Consider the following 18,820-nt stretch of genomic DNA (forward strand, 5'->3'; position numbering starts at 1 on the left):
GTGCTGCCCATTCCAAAAAGGTTGAAGTGGCTCAGGCCATTTTAACATAGTTAAGGGAATTCTTCTGCCAGCTGATTTCAGATGCTGGCACGTAAATCTGACAGAAAAATTACATTCAGCTCCATGATTTTATATATGAGTAACATGACTGCTTTCACTGCACTGCCAAGTAAACTTCGTTCTCGCCCATTTTTTACTAAGTGTACAAGTATCTATGGAAGTTCTTTAGATAGAATTATTGGTTTAGCTCATCATCAATCAAGTTGGTGTCAATGGATGTTACACAAATTGTTGGCACAAGAAAACGAATACTGGTGCATATAAGTACATAATGTATCAAAAACTCACTTGGATGAAACCAAGACAAATTAGAACTGATAAGACCACCCTACAAAAGGTCCAGACATTTGGTTTTCTTGGACTGTGGGTAGTTTATATTATTTCTTCAATTTTTGAAGAGTCACCTTTTTTTGGTACAATTATGGAGTTCACATTACAGCTCAGACTGTTGCCCATAATAAACTCTCATCCACAGGCAATGTTTGTGTGGAACTCAGCACAGCTCCAGCAGCAATTAAGGGCAAGAAAGTAGAAAAGAAGAAAGAAGCAATTCCATAATGAGCTTTTTCCTTTCTTCTACCTGAGCAGCAGCTGAGATGCTCACCAAGTGAGATAAAGCAGCTGTCCAACAGGAACAGTGGGATTTGGAACTTCCAGTACAGTCCCAGCAAAGACTACACCAATTTTATTGTCTGCTCTGGCAATTTGTAAGATGGATTGACAGGTGAAGAGAAACTAAAGGGTGAGGAGCAGGTTTTATAAATCTGAACTGACTCTTCTCTTTCCAGTCCACTCAGAAGAACTGCCTCCAAAATATGCACAAATACAGACAAACCAAGGGCTTTGTAACTTGAGGACAGGACAGGTGATAACAGGGAAAGCCACAGTTCATAAATGCACACAAGACGGACATAGATCTGCATTAATTCCACATAACCTCTAAGTTGTAACCCCTGACACATATCTAGAAATATACCTCAAGATGCTATGTTAATGAAAATATTCAAGGACCATCTATGGTTTTGAATTAAGAACCTACTTCAGAATAAACAATTGTACAAATGACCTTGGATTGTGCAAATGCCACCTCAGTACCAAATTATCTCAATAAAATTTTGACATACTTTCACTTCAAAAGAACTGAAATTTTAGGCAAGCAGAAGATGACCTTTCCTCCTCAAACAGTCTCAATTCAATGTACATGAACAACCAATGCTTGGCTGGATTCCTGACTGCTCAGAGAAGTGCAATGGTGTGGGAAGGGAAAACACCACAGTGGAACCAACTAACGGGAAATACCAAAGCCAGGTCACATGGACAAAGAAATCCATGGTAACAGGTCTGTGGTGTTTGTCATGCAAGATCAACCTATAATTACAGACAGACAGTTCTGATCACAATACCTGTTTAATGATTTTCTCTTTCCTCTCTTCTTCTTGACTTCTATTTCACATTGTTCAGAAGGCTTTTCCTGCCAGAACCTCCACCCAGTTGCACTAGAGCACAAAGAAGGCTTCATTCACTGAGATGCAACTTACCCAAATAGTTGTTGCTCTTTGACATCTCAGTAATGTTGATTTTGGTAGCTCCTTCAGGAATTTCCACTATCTTGTGGTAGCCAAGATTTGTTAGCGTGTGTTTGAAAACTCCAGACACCACCTTGCAAGCAGTGTTGTCCCCTCCACATATTCCACACTTGTCAATCACCTTGTCAGAACCCAGATAGTCGTCACAGCCAATGCTCTGCAAAATAAAGTAAGATTTCTTTTTACAAGATCTTACAACTGCAGACTTTGGAAATAATAACCAAGGATAGTATGACTTTCAGAGAACAATTAATTGTGAAACCATGTTGAGAATTAGCATTTTAGTAATGTCTTTCTTCGTTCATCTCTATGGAAAAAGGCTAGAAAAGCTAAAGGGTTCACAGACTCGGGGTTTTAAAATCAGCTGACAGGTTTTTACATCCTGCTACCAAAAATAAAGAACACACTAGAGCAGTAGTAATGCATTGTTATCACTGACTGCATCCTCCTTGGCTGAAAGAACCTTTTAACAACACAGTTCCCATGGCTGCTAGTCAGAAAAGAGGTGGAGAGCTGTGATTATGGTAGGATTCAAAGTGGGCTTTTTACAAAAGCAGAACTACTTGATATACCAAGTGTTGTCCTAATCTCCTCTAAGACTGAACACTCGGCCTATTCTCACCAAAAGAGGTTTCTGAGAAATCTTTATGCTGCACCTTGACAGTTTTGGAAGAGATCCTCCTGGGCAGAAAATCTTCAACCCACTCAGTAACACCCACTTGGACAGGATAATTCAAACTAAATAATTTCACAGAATCACAGAATGGTTTGAGTTGGAAGGGACCTTGAAAATCATCTCGGTCCAACCCCCCTGCCATGGGCAGGGACACCTTTCACTAGATCAGGTTGCTCTAAGCCCCGTCCAACCTGGTCTTGAACAGTTCTAGGGATGAGGCATCCACAGCTTCTCTGGGCGTTTAAAATAATGTAAATTAAAGGGCAGAAAAAAGGTTACAGATTTGACACAAACAAGAAAAAAATCTTTCCGAGTTACTGCACTTTAAAAGTCTCTACAGAATGTTCGGTACCTCCTGTTTTACAGAAACATTCCTGTTCGTTGATCTTACTCGTTTGTACTAATAGACTTAAGGAAGTTTTATGATGAACACCTATCATCTACTTCTATGATTAACTGGCACATGCAAAAAAGAACTTCTCATTCTCATTCAAATAAGAATGAAATATTACATGAGCCAGAAAAACAAAAACATTTCACAAATTTTATCAAATGTAATCTGGAGGTTGAAACTAGACAATCTTTAAACTTCCCTCCAACCCCAACCACTCTATCATTCTATGAATGTAGTAATTCAAAATAAATCAAATTAATAAATAAATGAAATAATAAATAAATAAATAAATAAATAAATAAGCTTTTTTAAGCATAAAAAAAAAAAATCATTCATGATCACACTAAAGCTGAAAGCCAGGAAAGATGTCATAATAAGTTAACAATACAGCAACAATGGAACAGATAAAAGGAAAAATCTAAGGTTGGTCATAGATAAATGAAGGAAATACTAGATCCACTTATGCTAAAGTTGAAATGTGATAAAAGCATGTAAACAACAAGGCAATTCTTCCATCACTTTTGATCTTACTACCAAGTGCTGGAGCCTTTTCTTTTTAACTAACCCCTGTTCTCTATTGTTCATGGTTCTTCTGTTAAGAGAATCACAGCTGACATTCCATCCTCATTTTAATAAACAGTTTCCTATATTCTACCCCAATTTCAAAGCTTTTCTTGCCATGTCAGGTATCTTCTCCATATAAAGTCAGATGTTTTTACTTTCCAGGCCTTTCAAACAGAATGGGAAAATGTTATCTTAATAATTCAACCAGTAATGAAGTGGACACAAGTAAACTGGCACATTAAAGATTTGGTGTTGTCCCAGGTGACCATTTGTGCAGTCCATAAAACAGCTTCCCTACAGCTGAGATGTTCATTTGGAGAGTTCTTCACTGACCAGGAATGCAACTGTGTTTTCTCAAAAACAACACTGTTATTTTTTGGTCACAGTTTAAAAACCAATTTATCTATGAGATAAATCAGCTTCTGTTTTGTGACAACATAAAAAGCACTTCAGCATCCAGCCAAGGAAGAGATTTGATGTCCTGGAATTTTGATAGTGGTTATGGCCTAATTATAGCCTGGAGATAAGTAGGAATTTGTGGTGTGCACAAGCAGTTGGAACGGTTGACAGCTAAACAGCACACAGACAAACCAACTGAATTTACTCCTAGAAACAGGCTTGAATTGGAGTTGGGTAAAGAGGAAACTCCAGATCCTCAAGAGACAGTTTCAAAATAGCAGTAGATACTTCATATACTTTGATGACAATATCTTTAAGTTATTAAAGAGCAGAAAATTAGCTGCATTCAACTCGAAACTCTGTATTTCTCAGTATAAAATTTGTATTTATTTCTGAAGACTGCAGAAATGCCTGAGTTGGGGTTCGCTGTTACAGCATCATGGTGCTCAGGTATTGGAGACAACATAGGCCCCCAAACCCTCTAAAACATGGCACAGCACCAGGAGATGCACACCACCAGCAGAATGCAGCTGCCAGAAACACAGGGAACACCAGGATGACCAACAAAGAAAACCCTACAAGCCACACCCCCCTCCAAAATTACCTGGGCTACTTCAGGAAATGGCACAAACTATTTTATCAAGGCACTTCCACACAAAGACAAGGGATTACAACAAAAAGAGCTTGTCAGAACATACCAGACATCTGGGATTTTACTCCTGTGGTATTCCATCACTGTCTGATTCAGAAGAAACATCTGAGAGTGATCAACAAAGGAATTCCAGCAAGAACTGCAGAAATCATGAAGGAGTAAGGCTCCACAACAAGACTAGTCGAGTTTGGCTGTATTCCCAGCCATTGAAGCCAAAGGTATTATGTTCTTCAACTTCAGCACATCAATTAACAATACTGGAAAATAAATAAAATCCCCTGATCCTTAAAGAAAACAGAAATAACTTCTGACACAGATTTTGAAACGAAATTTTATTATTCTGCTTCATCCCTTGTATCCTATGAGATACAAGAATAATGATGTCCACAAGGTGGCACTTACAATCCTTGTGAAATCAAAATGTAGAAGGTCTCCGTAAAAAGAAAAAAAAGAAAAAAAGAAAGAAACAAACAAAAAGATAATTTCTTACACCTCAACACAAAGTTTGTATTGCACTTCTTTTCAAATGAGCCTTTATCACCTCAGTAACAAGTGCTGACATTTTGTTAACAGTAACAGGTTCTTAAAATATCTCAATCAATCCAAAGATTTCTTTTGGTTTAGAATGTATTTTAATCTAAAATACAAATGTTGCACAAAACTGAAATGAAGGAGAAACTCTCAAAGTGTTTTTTCTTGCATCATATGCTCTCCTTTTCTTGTGTCCAGGCGGACTTCATTTATCAATGATAAATAAATATTTTAATCCAAATTCTGGTGTCTGTCCTCCAAAGGAATCCTCACTGACTTCGAAGTTGACATCAATGGGAAATTTGCTCAGGCTCCTTGTAGATTTGACAGGGCAGAATTATGTCAATTCTACGGTCTCACAATGCAAAATTTACTAGCAAATTTAAATGACTTTTAGATTTAAGTGTGTCAAACAGAAGTATATGTATATTTTTTTCCATTCACTTGAATTTCTGTTGAAAAATTAATCACTCCCACTGAATCTGTGGGAATGAGACAGATGAAGTTTGGGAGCACCTGAGGAATTTTTAGGTACACAAATCTTTGGGACTGGACAGGAGGCAACCAAGGGTGCCAACAGAGCTGGATGATTTCACAGTTAGGTCACAGTGGTTGGTGGGAATGCCTAAAAAGCAGCTGCCACATCCATCTTCATTAAGGGCAAGAAGGACCTGAGGCTCATTTGCAAGCTAGGCACCCTAACAGCCCTCAGGAGACTGCAGAGCTGATCCTCCTGGAGGTTATTTCCAAACACATGGAGAAAAATAAAAAAGGAAAAAAAAAAAGAAAAATAAAAAAAAGAGAACAACCCTCATGGACACACCAGGGTCAAGTCGTGCCTGAACAGGCACAACTTGTCTTCTGTGGTTCAATGAGTTCAGCAGATAAGTGGAGAGCTTGAGTGGATGTTCTGTGCCTTGAGTTCAGTGAGGCCTTCAACATCATCTCTCACAGTGTTCTTAAAGCCACACTGGAGAAATCCAGACTGGGAAAGGTGACAATAAAGTGAGTGGGAAACCACTGGGCTGCCAGATTTAATGGGTAGTGATCACTGCTCCAAAATCCAATTGACAGGCAACTATCCGCAGCCTCTCTCTGGGAGGGATACTGGAGTCAATCCTGTTAAACATTCCCTGTATGACGAGGGTGTTAAGGCAGGAGTGTGCTGGCAGCACAGATGACACCAAATTGCAGGAAGCAGGACTGGACTGCTGCTTAGAGGTGTCTTTGCAGCCTGGTGGAAGGAGCAGACAGGAACCACATGAAGTTGAAATGGGAAGTTCTGTGTCTTGGATGGAATAACTCCATGCACCAGGAGAGGCTGGGTCTCACTGGCTGGGAAGTAGCTCTGCAGTAAAGGACCTCAGGGACCTTGTGGACAAGAAATTGAGTGTGAACAAGCAACGTGCCCTTGCAGCAGAGACAGCAACTGCACAATGGACTGTTCCAGCAAAGGTGTGGTTGGGAGCTCAAGGAGGGGGATTGTGCCCTCTATTTGACATGAAAAATCTTAAAGTTTTGGCTTCTCATCTCTTGGAATTACAGTTTGTATTAGTGGATTTAGATTGTTTTCCCAGATAGTTTCTGATACTTGCATCACAAGCCTTGTTCCTTGCCTTCAATGAATCTCTCTCCTCTACTAGGAAGGACACTAGTTTTCTGGTTTAATTTTCCCCCCAAAACCTAAGCAAGGTTGCCTAGTGATTGGCTGGGTGGCTCTCTCCTCAGTGTGTGATCAAGCTGAGGATAACACTACTACGTTTCTCTGGCCACTGTTAAAACCTTTGAACTTCATACATGAACTTATAAATTAAACTCCTAAAATTCGATAAATATAACTCCTTCCATTTCTGTCTGTGACAGGTATTAAACGAGGCACCAATGAAGATGTAATGACTGCTAGAGAGCAATAGCCAGCACATGCCATCATACCAGGAGTAGGATTCCCACCAAATGTACACATCACTTGCCAGAGCTATATGTAAATGAGAAGAATGATACAGATTTCCAGGAACTGCCTTGAGCTTTGCAGTTCCCTGAGGGAGCCAAAATGTTTGTGCTCCATAGCACTGTAACAGAAGAGCAAGCGAATGACAGCACACAGCCAGGTTTTGAAGCATTTTACGGTGTCAGGGAGTTCCTGTGTACAGACAGAAGTGCAAGATCTGGTGGTGCATGTTCTTCAGTGGGAACAAAATAAGCAGGGTAGTCAGCAGTGAGGAAACAAGGCTATGCTTGTAGAGCAAGAGGTACCTCCAGAAAACCTCCAAAGGCATAGCACGACAAAGCCAGCAGGGCCTGCTTGTCTCACTTCAGTGTCTCACGTCTTCAAGGTTGCAACCTAACCTTCATTTGCTTTACAAATCAAAGGAGCGATGTTGAGAATTTACATTCAACCACAGGATAACAAACAACATTCTAATGGCTCTCACTTGATTTGTGGTTAGCTATAACCATAATTTTTACCCAAACATTTGATCCTGCTTTGGCTTTCAAATATTTCCTGCTGTTATCAGAACTAACCCTCACAAATCTTTGATGCTATTTACAGCCCCTCATGAATAGGTTATGGTCACGTCCAGATGTCGCCCACTTAATCAATCACAGATTTCCTTACCTGCACAATAGCTGGTTTCATTACCTATCTGTGCTTTATGGTGAGCTTCATGTCAGAAAAATTTTGGCAGCAAGAAGAAGCAAGCTATTCATTTTTGACAACCTTAAGAATTCAAATGACATTTATAGTATCTAAATATGCACCATTCAATGAAAAAAAAAGTCACTCACGTAAAGACATATAAAGACCCTTTCACTAAGACATTCAATAGTTTCTTACTGGCTAGAAAATTACTTGAGAGCAAAAAAGGTTTTATTCTTGTTACAATGGAAAAAGTAAAGCCATCCAGGAAAAGTAATCATGTGAAAAGATGTCCTTTAAAGATATCAACTAGTAACAGCTAATAAAGAGGGATTAAAAACGTAAAGCATGCATCTCACACTGATACCTTTGGCAGTTTGCAAAACTCTCAAGTTATTTTTGTTCTAAGGAGATATTCTATAAATGGGACCTGTAGTTCTCCCATGCACTAACCCGAGGTAAGGTGGATGAAATCTGCCCTCTCTCCAATGATGCTGCTGCAACAAAGAGCTGAAATAGAAACAGAACATTGCTAGCTGTCACCTTATCCAAGTCAAGAAAAATATTCAGTTTTGAGCTCTCCACTCTACAAAGAGCTTCTTAAAGGAGATTATTACTCAAGTGTTTTGAAGTGGCCACATTGGCAGCATTTACGAGTGAGGAAAATGAAGATACCCCACCATAACACATATATCCCACTGGACAGCACACACAGGGAGTCAAGGCTGGTGGGCCTTTCCCCATTTGATCACACACAGTTCAGTCATCAGCACTCATCTCCGTCTGAGATGGAAGAAATCTGTCTTAAGCATTCACAGGAGGCTCTGGGTACTGAATGCAACAACAGGCACATGACCCTAACACAGAAGGGGACCAAGTTCACCACATCTGGGTCAGTCTGTTCCCATACATATCTGCTGCTAAAGCATTCAGAACCACATTGAGGGGCTTCAGTTTTGGGTTTTCACGCTTTCACGGGAATCAGACTGCTCCTATTCATTAAGAATGGGAACACTGATAGAAAAAAAAAAAGTACCTCAGATTGAAAGACTGTCTTTTTTTTTTTTTTTTTTTTTTTTTAACCAAACACTGAATTTGCAACTGGAAGGTCCATACTCTGAAGCCCAAGAGGTACAACAGGATCAAATGGTATGTACATCTCTGAAATGCACTAATTGCTTTTTCACTTCAGAAAACTTAGAACGACAAAGACAGTAAGGCTGCTTTAGTGCAAGACCAGACCAAATCTAATCTGAAATAAATATTCCTAAATCACACATAACAAAGCACTCATGCCTGCCTGAATATATTGATCTGCTGCAAATATGCCAGATTACTTGATATCAGGGATTCAGCAAGAGCAGCAAACTCTACGCTTCTATTTATACAATTTATACAGTACAAAGCAGAAAACCATTTCACATCCAAAGTCAGATACCAACTCCACACATTATATTCTTTAAGAATGGTATCTTGTTTCCTAGGATTTGTACACGAAGTGTGTGTTTATGATGTGAACCAGAAGGCTAAAGCCTTCAAAAATGCAGACAGGGCTTGGATATACTGACTTTACTAACAGTGTAGTGTGAAGGTGCATAAAATGTTTGATAAAATCTAGCCTAATTTGACCTTCTTGGCAATGACAAGAAACAGTTAAACAAAGTAATGCAGTATTAGTTCTATGCCTTTTTAAAACACCTCTTATCTGAGTGGCCAGAGCTAATGCATGTCAGCACCACCCTGATCATATCTCAGTATTATTGATGGCAAGTTTCAGGGTCTCCACAATTCTCTTCAAAAGCTTGATACTTCAGAGACCAAGTGTAAAACACAATATATTCTATCCAAAGCTATGGCTGTGTCTGAATACAATACACCAACTCCCTGCTTGGCCTTAAAATACTGCACTTTAAATTCTTTCCTGAACTCCTACAATACCTACCATTATTACTTTCTAGTTTATGAATGTCATAAAGAGCATAAACAAACAGTAATAGCATAGGAAGACAACATCAGGAAGGGAATACAAATAGTTTCAGTTATGACTGAAGTTCAGAACAGCCTCCTGAGCACTTACAGGCAAACACTTACCTCTCCCCCACAGCAGTGAGAGAGGCACTGCTTCCACAGCAGGTGTTTGATTGTCTGAAGAAAAGTTAATGGCACAGTGACCTCTTCGATGCTGTTTTTATCCTGCCCTTTAGGAAGAGGAGATGGAAAGATGGACTGGTATATTGTCAATTTGAATAAAATTTGTTTCTTCTGAAAAATCACAACTGGCAGAGCAGCCACCCCATATCCAACGTCACAGCCAGCAGTGGAAGTCTCCATTCAATGCAGTTCTATTTTCTCCAGCCTTGGTGCAGAACAGCTATATAGTATCACCCCAATTAACATCCATTTAAAAAATGTGGGTGATTTACCCAAATACACAAAATTTATCTGTTTACACAAATACAAATGCTTTCTCTTCTTAAAGAAACTAGATCCTATATGCAGCTGTACCTGAGATGCTTTCAAAGAAATCTTTCAAACTTCCAGGTTCAAGTTGTCTACTTTTTAATAAACAAAATTAAATAGATTTTATTCTTGCAAAGCTCTATTTTGAGATTGCAGTACTAAAATACTAAAATTCTGCCTGTCCTATAGAAAATAATAGCCCTTAAACATAAAGGTGGAAGGGGAGCTTATTACAAATGCCCTGCAAAGCATATGGAATCTAAATGTTGTGGAGTTTCATATACTTCTGTTGAGCAGAATTTAGGAAAGGAGGCAGTGCACCCTGGCTCTGCTACATGAGTACAAAGCAGTCCATCTCATATTCAGCCATCTGGATTTTTGGCTGTACATCAGTGCTGTAGGGGAAGGAAATGTGTGAATCTAAGAGGGAGAAGACCACAAGAGCAGAGGATGTGATGGCATAAAAAGGTCCTTCCAAGTGTGCGCCTGTATCACAGTCTGCAGGAATAGGAACACCCATTTCCTATGAATACCAGCACCTGTGAACATTTCTGTGTGGAAGACTCCACACAGCTGCAGATCACTTCTCTTCAGGATCTCACCAGGCCCTGATCACTTGTCAGATTTTTTAGATTTATCTTGAAAGACATCTCTGCTCTTCAACCAGCAAGGACTGGATTTAACGAGTGCTTGGTTCTGAACACCGTGTTGCTGTAAGGTTTGTGCCAAAGTCCGAAGCTGAGATTCACCAATATACACTTTAAAATATCCCATTTGATTAAAAGAAAAAATAACACTGCTTTACTGTTCCTGGGTTTAAAGGAGTTTAGCCCAAATACCTATACAGTACACTAGAACTTATGGTCAGGTATAAGTATTCAATATTTTGACCTATTTCAATGTTACAAACTTTAAAATATTTTTAATTCTGGTAATTAGAAAGGAAACGTGCAAACCATCAGTGACAAGGTCCCTGAGTAATGGAAAACTGCACACATTTCTCTATTTTGATTGGCATACAAATAAAGAAAAAATGGGGCCCAATGCCTGCCTCAGAAGAGTAGGCTCAACTTCACCATCATGTCAATAATGACTTCCTCCTTAGTTTGCACCAGGAATTCCTGGCTCCCAGTATTTTCTAGCTAATGTGAATTCAGAGTAACAAAAATACCCAAGAATGAAGAGCTTCAGAAGAATCTCAAGGCAGTCAATGATCAGGCCCTTTGAATGGTTAGATTCAATCACCAAAACTCTTCCTCTATACTCAAGAACACAGAAACATAAAGTCCTTGCAAGTTAGTCCAAAGGTATCAAAAATGGATGCAGAAGAGAGATCCTAAAACTAGGAAAAATATATGCTATTTTGACAGAATATTTTTCCAGGTTGCATTTTTTTATATGAGGCACAAAGACTTCCTAAGTCAAATGTAATGTCTTTCTATCATTTAGTAGTCCTCTATGGAATATACTGAGCTTCCTTCCTGAAATGTAGCAGCCCTAATTCCTCTGTCAATGAGTTCCACCACCTGCCACATCATCTTCTCTTGAGAACAGCACCAGGCAACTTCTGCTGACGCTTATAGAGCCTGTACTGAGAACGACAAGGACCATCATTTCCTCATTACATTCTCCATGAACTCTCAGGTTTTATGGACTTCACTCAATCATTTTCACTCAACTTATCATTTTTCCAGCCTATGGAATCCTGCTGATTTTATTCCATTTCCTGGTTTCTCACTGTCTTAATTCCTAATTTCTGATAATCTGTTTTACTATTTTACAGTGACCTGTCACGTTCATAAAAACATCTAAATGTTTTTTTCTGAATGACAAACCGCTATCATTATGGGTTTTTTATTTTGGGGCTGTCTTTTCTTCTGTGGATGACTTGCCTTTAATTGTGCTGAACAGCATAAGCCTAAGCCAAGGCACAGGAATAAAAAATAATTTTTCGTCCCATTAAGAAACCTTAGAACCACATGTGCTAATGCTGTGAGTTCTTCTCTTAACCAGTTACTCATCTTACCCCATCACAAATCAACTTCTTTAAGAGCCAGTTCAAAGGGCTGCAGTTAGATTCAAGAAATTCTTCAATCAATTTTTTTGCTATAAGAAAGACAATCACAAATTAAACCTCAGATGTGATTTCCTTTGGCTGTCAGTGAAAGGGTGAGAACCAAGCCAGGTAAAGCAGGGGCACCTGAGAACTACTGAGAATCTCCTTGGTGGACTCAACAGCTGTTCAAATACACAAATCTGAGTTGAAGTTTTGTTATGTCAGATGTCATCTGAATTTCAAACCTTATATACCTTATTGGAAAATGGGAAAATAATTAAAAGGAATGTAACACAATGTCTCCTAGATTACTAGAAGGTGGATATAAATGCAATGAAGATCAGATTTCAGGAACTGTACTTTTTTCTTTATTGCCCCAAATCACCACATAGTCACCATGTATTTGCTATAGCCTTCTATCCTCATCATTACTTGAACAAAACTCCTGCCACAAGGACTTAAACAAGATTAATTTGAGGTTCCTGTAAACCTGAGGTTCCTGTTTTGAGTAGTGATCTATACGTGGATCAGATATTTGGATTTTTTTTCAGCAAAGATGAATTACAGGACAGAATATTTAAAAAAAAAGGTGTTTCCTTACTTGAAAAAGAATTTTGACAACAGTATTTTCTTATATTTCAAAAGGAAAGGTTGAAAAATAGAGGAACTACAGTTGTCATTTTGTGTCTCACTGGTTACATAAGAAGGGACTGTGTAGCAAGTTTTGTGATGAACTGGATGAACGAGAAAAGAAATGGAAATGCAGCAGTTAGTTTTGTCTACTTGAATCTTGGGGATTTATTTCCAAATGCTTTTTCTCATTATACCAAAAAGAGTAGGTTTTTTTTTTTTTTTTTTGTATTATGTAGACACTCCCTCATCTCCCTAAACTTCAAAAGCAAGGGGTCTCAGTGGAGAATTATTTTGTGTAACTGAGGACAAAGGAAATATCTAAATGTTTTCAGCCATTACTAGCATTACAACTCTTGTGACCTGGTCTAACATACAGAGAATCCAACTTCTAGAAGCAATTTTTAGGGAAAAAAAAAGTATGCCAAATTCTTCAGAATCCAATTCATAATTAAGTGCCACTGGATTCCAACACTGCCCCCAGAATACACAAACCTTAGCTTTGTAAGCCACACAGACTTCTCAACTCTTTGTTCTGTAACAGGAGACTTATAAGTTTTACCTACTTGCTATGTATAAATAATGTCCCCATGAGTATAGTGTTTAACAAACACTTCCATCTTTTGCAATTTCAAAGTTAAAAGAAAGAAATACTTAGCATTTTCTGAAAAACAGGTGACAATATAAAAAAGTGTAATATTCCTGTAAACCCCTGACTCATCCATGCTGCTTAATAGCACAGAAGTCAAGAACACAGACCATGAGAGACCCTTGAGAGGGGAGAGTCAGATTCACTGTATTTCTAATAATTCTCAATGTGAAAAGAACTCTGGCCATTGCCAGCAGACTAGTCCCAACTGGCTTTCTACTTGGGTTATGTTTATTCAAGTGTTCTCCTTTATGAAGGAAAAACTTGGCTTTATTTCAAGGTAAAGAAAAAAACCTCCAAGCAGCGAAATATTTTAAGGACAGATGTCTGATCTTGAAACAGCAGTTAACATAGCCAGACTATATGTGTGCAATAAACACCCTTTAGCCCTCTCTTTCAACTGCATGTATTTCTTTCTATCCACGATGTTGCTCACAAAAAAGGCAGTACAGAATACAGTGTTCTCTATTATCTCCTGGGACAATGTTAATTAAATCCTTTAATTCTAATACATTTGAAATTCAACAACAAGTGTTGCTGTGTTGCCCTTTCTTTCCCCTCCTCCAGGGGTTTCATTATGTCTATTACCCTTGGAACTGTGCTGTGGAGAAGCAGGGGGTGCACAGTCCCAAGAGCAGCACCCAGAAACTGGGTGCCCGGGGGCTCTCCCATGAATCCAGGGAGCTCTGTGGCCTGTGCTTCACCTGCAGTGCTGCCCTGAGGGCTTCACCTCCTCTCCACCTTGGCGTGCCCATCTTTGAAACCATTTGCCCTGATACAATTTCATCCCCAGCAATATTTCCAGTTACAATTTAGCTAGGAAAAAAAAAAAAAAAAAAAGGAAGAAACACAAGCAGAGCTGGTAACTATAGTAATGGCTAATATTTTCAAATGCTTTCCTACAATATCCCTGTTGCTTTTAGATGGCTATAGCTCTGCCAAAACTTAACAACCCACACTGAAAATTTCCTTGCCAGGGACTAGAAACAAGCTGAACATTTCTTTTCAAAGAAAATAAACACAAGAATAATTTTGGTTTTTTTCCCAAAAACTAGGATTAAACAAAATTGTCTGTTTTGCAAATAGTTTTTAAAAGAACTTACAACTGGTTTACTCAGGAATGCCCAGAAATACTCTTTTCTTTTTTAAGATCAGGGGCTCAAAATTGGCATGGAGACTGCGATAGCATCAAGGATGGGAGCTTTTCTCTTCTTACGAAAAAATGCCCATGTCTAGTCAAGATGTAAACTCCTGAGCATCATCATGGCATCCAGTCAACACAAATAAGATAAAGATTGGGCAGTATAACACTAAAAAACCACCAGTCATACTATGCATGCTCCAGAGCTTCAAGTAAGTTCCAGCCTTGGCCAGCAGTTGCTACTGTCAGGAAAAGGCATGAGAACAGCCTGCTGTCAGTGAGGCAGCACAACTGTACCTGACTGAGGGACACACAGTCAGTGGCTGATACAGACAGAAACTGTCCCAGAGAATCCTGTGTCTTAACACTTTATCTGCCCAGCAAACCGCTGATATCCAGAGGCTTTTTATCTAATGATTTTAAGCACTTGCTGGCCATCTGGCAGAGGTGAGCAGATAAAAGTGTTAAGACACAAGATTCTCTGGGACAGTTTCTGACAGACACTGACTGTGTGTCCCTCAGTCAAGTACACCTGATGAAACTCCCTGGGAGAGCAGAGGTTTGCAGCTTTCCTTCTTTAAACACAAAGAAAGCTTACAGGACTGTTCAACACATGAAAATTACAATATTCAACTTCATCTCTCAATAAGCTCTCAAACCCTCTTTACCCCCACCTCCCAAACCCCATATTAATTCCCAAGGTGCACTGATTCTATACTAAGTAGGTGGGGTGGTACCACTAGCAGGTAAGAAACATTCTTTTTGAATGAGAAAGACATTTCTTCATGTCTTTAACTTCTATCTCTTTTGATGGCACCCCAAAATCCAAGGAATTATCAAGTACTGATGTCCTGCAGCAACGAGAACTGAGCTGTTCTTTCAAGAAACTCATATTCAGCAGTGAGAGGTAATTCCCCAGCTTGACTTACTATAGTAAAAACAATAATCTATTGTATTTCTCATGCTAATAGCAAAGCACATGCATCTTATTCCCAGCACTTCTGCTCTTAGAATGTACAATCCATGTGATAGTAAATTAGCTTGGCCTCAGGAATTATGTAATATTCTCACTCAGTCACTCTTTGCCACCAATTAAACACAATTTCAGTTTCAGTTGTATTTTAGACGTTTCAAAATCTCTCACTCAAAGTACCAGCAAACTCACTGATCTAATTTAATTATTACACATTATTTGTGCTAAGATACGACAGTTAAGATTAATCACAGTCTGCCCAGGCTTGATCCCCAGCAAAATCACAAAAACAACTCTTCTAGGGCTCTTACTCTTTAGCCTTATTCTCTCTTGTCCAAATGCCTGATAAAGCACATTAAGAAAGCCAAAGTAACACTGCATTTCTATTCAAGGCAGATCCATATTTAGGCTATTGTTGGAAATAAATACAATTTTTCCTCTGGCTGTAAACTGAGGATTTTCTTCCATCTAATTCTGCCTTTTTGAAATTTATTACTCTGCCAGGAAGTGCTTTTCAAATAGAAAACTGTTGATTTCTTTCACTTAGCTCCATTGTACTTACTGTAGCTTGAAAGCAAAAACATTACTTTGCTAGTTGTTGTGAAGGATTTGAGTCCCATTCCTTTTTCAATTCTGCTTGATTTTCTCCAGTCTTTTCTCTCTACTTTATCACTTTAGTATCTATTTCTTCATGGTAGGAGGGAAGGGGAGAGAAATGATGAAAAGTGTTGTGCTTTGTTTCCTAAATTTGTTATCTGGGCACTGAACTCCACAGTAATTCTGCTACTTCATTTATTGGAAAAAACCCGACATATTTCTCCATCAGGCAAACTCAGTGGAAAAAATGTAGCACTTTTCCATAATATAATTCAGCAGCAGCTAATGAGATGCAGGTACCACCTACTTACATTACCCAGTGCCTTTGGACTGTGATTTACTGACCTGGTCCTACACAACCAGCAGGAGCCCTGACTGATGTTTGTTTTGGTGCAGCAGTTCCAGCTGTCCAATGCAAATACCAATGCCCATCACAGTATGAACAGTGGATTCTCTGACTCCCAGCCAGACACTCCAGACAACTCTCCTCCTGCACAGGACTGCCCTGCTTGCTTTGTCTTCTAGAAGGCCACAGCTCAAAAACTCTGCCATCGTTTCTATGTTATTCATCAAAATAGCATTAAAATCCATTTGAAGCACATGTGCCTAAGTTTTCATGGCACGGTTGATGAGACAATTTCTGCATCCTCAGCAGACTCTAACTTGCCTACAACTTCTCTCTGAATTTAAAATAGTACGAAATTATTTAGAAGTGCTGTTTAATTCTGATTCTCCTAAACATCTACTCCAGTGGCCACCACAGTACAATCATTGGCCAGCTGCAGAGACATGATACTATGAGGTATGAAGAACTGCAAGCTTTGACTACAGTGGGGATCTTACTCTGAATGAGGCCCTGAATGAGGTCCTCAAGACTGAGCTATAACTTAAGAGTGTACTACAAACATGCAGAAGTCAAAAGAAAAGTGTCATATAAGTGTGTATAGGTGTACAATGGCAACAGTAACTATATAACATTCCACAAAATTACGCTGACATCTACATTTAAGGGCTTAGAAATGCAATTATCTTGCCCAAATGGATGCCACAAGCTATCTCATACTGATACTTCATAAATAAATTAATCATTATTCTCATAAAAATGAGACTAACTATAGGATCCACTCATATGAATTTATACAACTTCAGGAAAACCCCATACCTGAATAATTTCCTCATTCCAATCCTGCAATATGTCCAGACTCACTTCAAACACACACACACAAAAAGCAAAATAAACTTTTCCCTAACACAAAGTAGTACAAAACAAGTAACTGCAAAAGCAGGCAGTACAGTGTCAATAAAACCTCTGGCAAACTTAGGTTTTTCCAATTAGGGAAAGAGCCAAAAGCTATATGAAAACAGCCAACAAAATATCCATGGCAGGCAAGGGAAGAGCCAGCCAAGCGAACATGCTGTTTGGTTTCCTATCCAAGGAAGGAGAGAAGGAAGAGAGGTAAATTTCCACCTGGAACAAATTCATAAAATAGTCTAGAGCCCAGAATTCTGGCAGCTGCATTTGCTGTTATACTGAATCAATATCCTGATCAAATTTGGCAGTGCTCATGTGAGCATGTGTTTTCTGCATTCACCCCTAGGTAAATATTTAAGGAACACAGCTCCGTCCCAGGCTGTGGAGCAGAGCCCTCTAACCACAAAGGAACCAGAGCAGGCAGGGTTTCCCAGCACTTCTCTGCAAAAGGAAGTGGAGGGAATCAAATTTTCGATGTGTATGTGATCATCATGCACAGTGTACCTGCAGAACCACTCCCAAATAACCACGTGCACTGTTCACCAGCTGTGTCACACAGCAAACAAATCCCATACACACAAAGCAGTAGAGACTGAAAAAGTCAATGACACATGAAGCTGGTAATTAAAAAAAAATGTGTACAATATTAAAATGCCCATAACAAACCTGAGATGAAATAAATAAAAGCACAAAGGAATGAAAAAGGGGGAAACGAGTTCACCAATAAACCCGCACCATCATACAAAGAAAATAAAGAGTGTCCTCACAAATCAACTGCAAGTCAATCAGAAAACTAAGTCCAGCTCCTTCATGAGTCCTAAGATGGAACTAAGTCAGAGAGGTGCCTATAAAAAAAGAGGACTAAAATGGAACTACTGCTTCAGAAAACTGTAAAAAAGTACAATCCCACACAATCTGGGTCACCCAAACAGAACAGCCTATCAGAACGGTTTCTGAGCAGTTTTACATAAGCTTGGAACAGGAAAGGCACTGGAAAACATGCTCCCTAGTCCTTAAAATACTCAGGGAGCTCTATCAAAATGCTCAATATCTACTTATGCCAAAATACCTGAAGGGCTCTATAAATGCTGTCAACAATATGCGAATTTGCTGAAAACTATTATTCTAATCAAAGCTCGGTTATTATCCAGTGTTTGTCTGCAGTCATGTTATACAGGCAATGTATTCAATAAGAATAAATATATTTCCATATGAACATTCCAGACTGCATTTAACGCCCATATCATTAGCAAATTAAATAAAATACATGAAAAATTTGCCTGATAGTTTAGCTCAGATGAAACTCCAGAGCTGAAATAAAAGACTGATAGTACAATGCTGTTTTAATACAATAAATAAGTGGGAAACTACTTAAATAGAATAAAGGAAGGAAAAGTATGTTACGTAATACTGCCATATTGTATTTTTAGTAATGACAGACCAGCTGTGACATTATAAGAGATTGCAAAGACAACAGTGCTGGCTAACGAAAATCAGTTTTAAGGTAAAGATAGCATCTGCAAGATTAGTAATAGATTAGCAGAGGATACAACGAGAAAATC

General features: G+C 38.9%; 1 protein-coding gene across 3 annotated transcripts in view; it reads right to left on the bottom strand.

The window, feature by feature from the left end:
- The window catches only part of THSD4 (thrombospondin type 1 domain containing 4), a 264,033-nt gene that overhangs the window by 55,687 nt on the left and 189,526 nt on the right, over positions 1–18,820 (bottom strand). For all 3 annotated transcript variants that reach the window (XM_027881547.1, XM_027881546.1, XM_027881548.1), the window contains one exon: positions 1,599–1,803. In XM_027881547.1, the coding sequence (XP_027737348.1) occupies positions 1,599–1,803 (205 nt within the window). The remainder of the gene's footprint in view (positions 1–1,598; positions 1,804–18,820) is intronic.

Source organism: Empidonax traillii, unplaced genomic scaffold, assembly GCF_003031625.1.
Source record: "Empidonax traillii isolate 1590-97213 ecotype Southwest subspecies unplaced genomic scaffold, ASM303162v1 scaffold90:size2128546, whole genome shotgun sequence".
Lineage (NCBI taxonomy): Eukaryota > Metazoa > Chordata > Aves > Passeriformes > Tyrannidae > Empidonax > Empidonax traillii.